At 54.9% G+C, this 7,657-nt stretch overlaps 1 protein-coding gene across 3 annotated transcripts in view; it reads left to right on the top strand.

Moving 5' to 3' along the window:
* The first annotated feature begins 6,909 nt into the window (after nt 1-6,909).
* Nucleotides 6,910-7,657, top strand: part of LOC105419262 (olfactomedin-4-like) — a 5,904-nt gene continuing 5,156 nt past the window's right edge. Inside the window, exons 1-2 of one of the 3 annotated variants that reach the window (XM_029842115.1) lie at nt 6,910-7,125; nt 7,254-7,452. In XM_029842115.1, the coding sequence (XP_029697975.1) occupies nt 7,399-7,452 (54 nt within the window). In that variant the 5' untranslated portion in view covers nt 6,910-7,125; nt 7,254-7,398. Of the gene's footprint in view, nt 7,453-7,657 lie in introns of all 3 variants that reach the window. The other 2 variants (XM_029842114.1, XM_029842116.1) reach the window with 2 other exon arrangements.

Here is a 7,657-nt window from a genome sequence, read left to right as displayed (position 1 = left end):
CTGATTGGTGTTCAACCCACAAAACCACCTCCATGATATGAAACTCCAGATCTAAGCACCCCCCCCCCCCCCCCCCCCCCTTCCCGTTATTCAGGGTGTGGACTGACTGACTACAGTTAAACTGGATTTTGGTCCAAAAATGAATCAACTGATAGAACAAACCTCCCCAGAACCCTCAGCTGATCCCTTTAAAAGATCCAACAGTGCAGTGAGACGCCAACATTCATCAAAAAGTGCTTCAAAGATTCTGTCTGAGCAACAAACAGGGATCAGGATGCCCTGGACCTGATTGTGGCTCACACCAAGGAGTGACTTTATCAGTGACTTTATCAGTGACTTTATCGGTGACTTTATCGGTGACTTTATCAGTGACTTTATCAGTGACTTTATCAGTGACTTTATCAGTGACTTTATCGGTGACTTTATCAGTGTCACTAAAATAATCACTAATTTTTACTGATTGTTTGGTACGTTTCAGACTCCGGCCTCTGGCTGTTTATGGGCAACGTCTCCACGCTTGAAACCCTTCATGTGGCGGACACCATGTCTGACTCTAGGACACCTCCAGAGAGGACGAGTCCAGGAACATGAGCTCCGTTTGCAGCAGCTCAGGATCATCGGGGGGACGTCAGACGCTGATCCGCACAGAGGCACCGGCAGCGGGGACACCTGCACCAGCAGGTCCCAGATGGAGACGCCTCTGCACCAACTGGTGGACTCGGGGGACAGGCAAGCACAGGACAGACTATCGTTTCCCACCTGCTCCTCCACCCTGACGCTGCTCTCCTGGGCAGACAGACGCAGGTGGCGTCACGCCGTCCCTCCCAAACACCACCGGCACGGAAAAACTAAACTCTCAAAATCAACCACACTGCTAATAAAGCAGAATTAAATAACTTACCTGATCATGCTGATCAAGCTGCTTTCTTTCTTCCCAGGTGGTCCTGGGATCAGCACAGGGTGGTCCAGGGATCAGCACAGGGTGGTCCTGGGATCAGCACACGGTGGTCCAGGGATCAGCACAGGGTGGTCCAGGGATCAGCACAGGGTGGTACAGGGATCAGCACAGGGTGGTCCAGGGATCAGCACAGGGTGGTCCTGGGATCAGCACAGGGTGGTCCTGGGATCAGCACAGGGTGATCCTGGGATCAGCACACGGTGGTCCAGGGATCAGCACAGGGTGGTACAGGGATCAGCACAGGGTGGTCCTGGGATCAGCACAGGGTGGTCCAGGGATCAGCACAGGGTGGTCCAGGGATCAGCACAGGGTGATCCTGGGATCAGCACACGGTGGTACAGGGATCAGCACAGGGTGGTCCTGGGATCAGCACAGGGTGATCCTGGGATCAGCACACGGTGGTCCAGGGATCAGCACACGGTGGTCCTGGGATCAGCACAGGGTGGTCCTGGGATCAGCACAGGGTGATCCTGGGATCAGCACAGGGTGATCCTGGGATCAGCACACGGTGGTCCAGGGATCAGCACACGGTGGTCCTGGGATCAGCACAGGGTGGTACAGGGATCAGCACAGGGTGGTCCTGGGATCAGCACAGGGTGATCCTGGGATCAGCACAGGGTGGTCCTGGGATCAGCACACGGTGGTCCAGGGATCAGCACAGGGTGGTCCTGGGATCAGCACAGGGTGGTCCAGGGATCAGCACAGGGTGATCCTGGGATCAGCACACGGTGGTCCAGGGATCAGCACACGGTGGTCCTGGGATCAGCACAGGGTGGTACAGGGATCAGCACAGGGTGGTCCTGGGATCAGCACAGGGTGATCCTGGGATCAGCACACGGTGGTCCAGGGATCAGCACACGGTGGTCCTGGGATCAGCACAGGGTGGTCCAGGGATCAGCACAGGGTGATCCTGGGATCAGCACAGGGTGGTCCAGGGATCAGCACACGGTGGTCCTGGGATCAGCACAGGGTGGTCCTGGGATCAGCACACGGTGGTCCAGGGATCAGCACAGGGTGGTCCTGGGATCAGCACAGGGTGGTCCAGGGATCAGCACAGGGTGGTCCAGGGATCAGCACACGGTGGTCCTGGGATCAGCACAGGGTGGTCCAGGGATCAGCAAAGGGTGGTACAGGGATCAGCACAGGGTGATCCTGGGATCAGCACACGATGGTCCAGGGATCAGCACAGGGTGGTCCAGGGATCAGCACAGGGTGGTCCTGGGATCAGCACACGGTGGTCCTGGGATCAGCACAGGGTGGTCCAGGGATCAGCACAGGGTGGTCCTGGGATCAGCACACGGTGGTCCTGGGATCAGCACACGGTGGTCCTGGGATCAGCACACGGTGGTCCTGGGATCAGCACAGGGTGGTCCAGGGATCAGCACACTGCTGTGGTGAGACTGTTGTGAATGTGAACACAGCACATCACACAAGTCAGAACCAGATCAAGAGTGATCAGAACTGTTGGTCCATGAGGGGTCCTGGCATGTCGATGAGTCCAGGACACCGGTGGATACCGCCCCTAATCAGAACAGACCTTCCCCAAATACCACCGGGATGGTCACTAAACCCTCCAGGGCTGGCCGGACGGAGGGGGGACATGGTTTCTGTCTGGTTACTCACCAAATCGGGATTCATTTTGGGTGACCTCCAACGGATGAAGCCAACTCTCATTGGCATGAGTAATAACTACCAAAGTCCATGATGTCTTCTGGCCAGCAGCTTCACCTCTGCTTCCATGAGCAGCTGTGCATCACAGAACCAAATTAGCACCAGGATCGACTCCTCAGCAGGTGTTGCCCCAGGAGGCGGTTGGTGCTGCCCCCTGGGCTGCTAGCTTGCCCCAGCACACGGTGGTCCTGGGATCAGCACAGGGTGATCCTGGGATCAGCACAGGGTGGTCCTGGGATCAGCACAGGGTGGTCCAGGGATCAGCACAGGGTGGTCCAGGGATCAGCACAGGGTGGTCCTGGGATCAGCACAGGGTGGTCCTGGGATCAGCACAGGGTGGTACAGGGATCAGCACAGGGTGATCCTGGGATCAGCACACGATGGTCCAGGGATCAGCACAGGGTGGTCCTGGGATCAGCACACGGTGGTCCAGGGATCAGCACACGGTGGTCCAGGGATCAGCACACTGCTGTGGTGAGACTGTTGTGAATGTGAACACAGCACATCACACAAGTCAGAACCAGATCAAGAGTGATCAGAACTGTTGGTCCATGAGGGGTCCTGGCATGTCGATGAGTCCAGGACACCGGTGGATACCGCCCCTAATCAGAACAGACCTTCCCCAAATACCACCGGGATGGTCACTAAACCCTCCAGGGCTGGCCGGACGGAGGGGGGACATGGTTTCTGTCTGGTTACTCACCAAATCGGGATTCATTTTGGGTGACCTCCAACGGATGAAGCCAACTCTCATTGGCATGAGTAATAACTACCAAAGTCCATGATGTCTTCTGGCCAGCAGCTTCACCTCTGCTTCCATGAGCAGCTGTGCATCACAGAACCAAATTAGCACCAGGATCGACTCCTCAGCAGGTGTTGCCCCAGGAGGCGGTTGGTGCTGCCCCCTGGGCTGCTAGCTTGCCCCAGCACACGGTGGTCCTGGGATCAGCACAGGGTGATCCTGGGATCAGCACAGGGTGGTCCTGGGATCAGCACAGGGTGGTCCAGGGATCAGCACAGGGTGGTCCAGGGATCAGCACAGGGTGGTCCTGGGATCAGCACAGGGTGGTCCTGGGATCAGCACAGGGTGGTACAGGGATCAGCACAGGGTGATCCTGGGATCAGCACACGATGGTCCAGGGATCAGCACAGGGTGGTCCTGGGATCAGCACACGGTGGTCCAGGGATCAGCACACGGTGGTCCAGGGATCAGCACACTGCTGTGGTGAGACTGTTGTGAATGTGAACACAGCACATCACACAAGTCAGAACCAGATCAAGAGTGATCAGAACTGTTGGTCCATGAGGGGTCCTGGCATGTCGATGAGTCCAGGACACCGGTGGATACCGCCCCTAATCAGAACAGACCTTCCCCAAATACCACCGGGATGGTCACTAAACCCTCCAGGGCTGGCCGGACGGAGGGGGGACATGGTTTCTGTCTGGTTACTCACCAAATCGGGATTCATTTTGGGTGACCTCCAACGGATGAAGCCAACTCTCATTGGCATAGGGTTAGGGTTAGAGTAATAACTACCAAAGTCCATGATGTCTTCTGGCCAGCAGCTTCACCTCTGCTTCCATGAGCAGCTGTGCGTCACAGAACCAAATTAGCACCAGGATCGACTCCTCAGCAGGTGTTGCCCCAGGAGGCAGTTGGTGCTGCCCCCTGGGCTGCTAGCTTGCCCCAGCACCCTTGCTAGTGAAGCCACGCAAACGTTGCTGGTGTCTCCAGGCCCGGAGATGTGACCACCTTCATGAAGAAGAGGGTCAGAAGGTTCCACAGAGTGAGACACCAACACAAACCCTTCATTAGGTCTGTGATTAAGCTTCTGCTGTAACGGTCGGTCACGATTCGACGGTTGTGTCACCACTGTTGGTGACTCCGGTTATTCTGGACGGTCCTACAAGGACAATGGTGGGGGGCTCGGCTGAGAAGAGGGTCGTTAGTTCGAACCCCTGAGCACCTTCAGAGCACTGCCAAGGTGCCCTTGAGCAAGGTACCAAACCCACAAACGTGCACATAAGGCCCTGCGATGAACCGGCGACTCCAGCTGGGATGGACCCCCGGACCCCCGGACCCCCCCACCACCACCACCAGGTTTCATATGAAACTGACACAGTAGCAGTGGGGATTTAAATTGACACATTTACATTTCAAAAAGCACCAACAGAAATATTCCAGTCGGAGGGGAATTTCCTCAGCAGATATTTATGAAGAAGTGCAGCCTGGAGACTTTCTGTTCCTCTCCCCACATAGACGTCCTCCAGACACGTCTCGTTCACGGTTCCCAGAAAGCTATTTAAAAACCTGCGGTTAGCTAGGCAGAAGGTTTCCTCCTGAACGTGACGTTCCTCGGTGGGTCCACAGGCCTGCTACACCTCCCAGATACCAAAGAGAAATTCAGAGGAGACATTTGGGATTTTAACACCACCTTTATTTACATGTATTATTCACATTTCCACATTTCAGAGGGACATTGGAGACCTTCAACAATTCAAAATCAAACAATTTTCCTCACTAAACCAGGACGTCTCTCACTCCCCAGATGTCTTCAGAGGGACTAATTTGTCCTGTTGGTTCATAGAAGCGTGCCTCCTCACACCCTGGTGAAGTCCTCCGCCCTGTAGGGGGCGCTGTAGAAGGCCACAGCCTTTTTCCTTCCTTTTCTGACCCAGCATCCTTCTGGTGGCCGTCATGTGCTTCTTTAGCCGGGACCGTTTCCTCTCATCCAGGACGTCCACTCCCACTCCCTCTGGAGCAGCAACGCACTTTTTAAGAACTTTTCAGGGTCTGGGAAATAATCAGCCACCTTCACAGACTGGCTGAAGGTTTCATCCAGGAAGGTGGTGACGTCCTCCAGGGTGTACAGGTCCCCAGTAAGGGACTGGGAGTCCGCTACAGACCCCCAGGAGTCAGAGTCAGACTCCATCACCTCCTCCCCCCCCTCATCAACACTCAGCATCTCAGCTGGCTGATCAGGGAGCTGCTCCCCAGCAGCCTGACCCTGGTCACCACTGACCCCCTGAGCTCCTGGCTGCTCCTCCTCCTCAGCTGCTCCTGGCTGCACCTCCTCCTGCTCCTCCTGGTGATGGAGCTGGTGATGGAGCTGGTGATGGAGCTGGTGATGGACCTGCTGATGGACCTGCTGATGGAGCTGGTGATGGACCTGCTGATGGACCTGCTGATGGACCTCCTGATGGACCTGCTGATGGAGCTGCTGATGGAGCTGGTGATGGACCTGCTGATGGAGCTGGTGATGGAGCTGGTGATGGACCTGCTGATGGACCTGCTGATGGACCTGCTGATGGACCTCCTGATGGACCTGCTGATGGACCTGCTGATGGAGCTGCTGATGGACCTGCTGATGGACCTGCTGATGGACCTCCTGATGGACCTGCTGATGGAGCTGGTGATGGAGCTGCTGATGGACCTGCTGATGGAGCTGCTGATGGACCTCCTGATGGAGCTGCTGATGGACCTGCTGATGGACCTGCTGATGGACCTGCTGATGGAGCTGGTGATGGAGCTGCTGATGGACCTGCTGATGGAGCTGCTGATGGACCTCCTGATGGAGCTGCTGATGGACCTGCTGATGGACCTGGTGATGGACCTGCTGATGGACCTGCTGATGGAGCTGCTGATGGACCTCCTGATGGAGCTGCTGATGGACCTGCTGATGGAGCTGCTGATGGACCTGGTGATGGACCTGCTGATGGAGCTGCTGATGGAGCTGGTGATGGACCTGCTGATGGACCTGGTGATGGAGCTGGTGATGGAGCTGGTGATGGACCTGCTGATGGACCTGGTGATGGAGCTGGTGATGGAGCTGGTGATGGACCTGCTGATGGACCTGGTGATGGAGCTGGTGATGGAGCTGGTGATGGAGCTGGTGATGGACCTGCTGATGGAGCTGGTGATGGAGCTGGTGATGGAGCTGGTGATGGACCTGCTGATGGAGCTGCTGATGGACCTGCTGATGGAGCTGCTGATGGAGCTGCTGATGGACCTGCTGATGGACCTGCTGATGGAGCTGGTGATGGAGCTGGTGATGGACCTGCTGATGGAGCTGCTGATGGACCTGCTGATGGAGCTGCTGATGGAGCTGCTGATGGAGCTGGTGATGGACCTGCTGATGGAGCTGCTGATGGAGCTGCTGATGGAGCTGCTGATGGAGCTGCTGATGGACCTGCTGATGGACCTGCTGATGGAGCTGCTGATGGAGCTGCTGATGGAGCTGGTGATGGAGCTGCTGATGGAGCTGCTGATGGAGCTGGTGATGGACCTGCTGATGGAGCTGGTGATGGAGCTGCTGATGGAGCTGGTGATGGAGTTTGTTGTGCCCCTTCAGCATACGTGATCTTCTCCCTTCATCCTTTCTTCTCCTTGTCTTCCTCCACCAGCAGCCTTCAGCAGGTTCTGGATCGTTCCTGCTGGAACAGGGTCTCCTGAAGTGATTCCAAACATTGATGTCTCGGTCGATTCTGTTTCCCTGGTGCAGAGAAGATTTAAAAGCTCTGGAATTTTTCATGTTCTTCTTCTCCAAAATATTGTGGAATTTTAGTGAAGTCACAGCAGAATCGGTTTTGTTCATCTTCTAAAAATATTTGTGTGCTGATTCAGATGCAACAAAAGACGGGGAGTCATCATATTCTGACCTGTATCACACACGTGCACGCACACGTGCACGCGCCCTCACGGTCACGTGCTCCAGAGGGAGCTGAAGACCAGATGGGACTGCTGAGAGCAGGAGGACTTCAGAGGCATCATGATCGTGCACGTGATGGTTGCTCTCTGTGCGCTGCTGCCCGTCAGCCAGCAGGTAAGAAAGCATTTATTACCATCGTTATTATCATTATTATTACATTATTATTACTATTATTATTATCATCATCACTATTATTATTATCATCATCCTCATTACTACTATTATTATTATCAATAATATTTCCCTATGAGTTATTAATAATATGTTCACTATTATTGGTATTGTTATTACTATTGTTATTATTAATATAACTATTATT

This window comes from Takifugu rubripes, chromosome 9 (assembly GCF_901000725.2).
Source record: "Takifugu rubripes chromosome 9, fTakRub1.2, whole genome shotgun sequence".
Lineage (NCBI taxonomy): Eukaryota > Metazoa > Chordata > Actinopteri > Tetraodontiformes > Tetraodontidae > Takifugu > Takifugu rubripes.
This window is presented reverse-complemented; position numbering and strand designations above follow the sequence as displayed.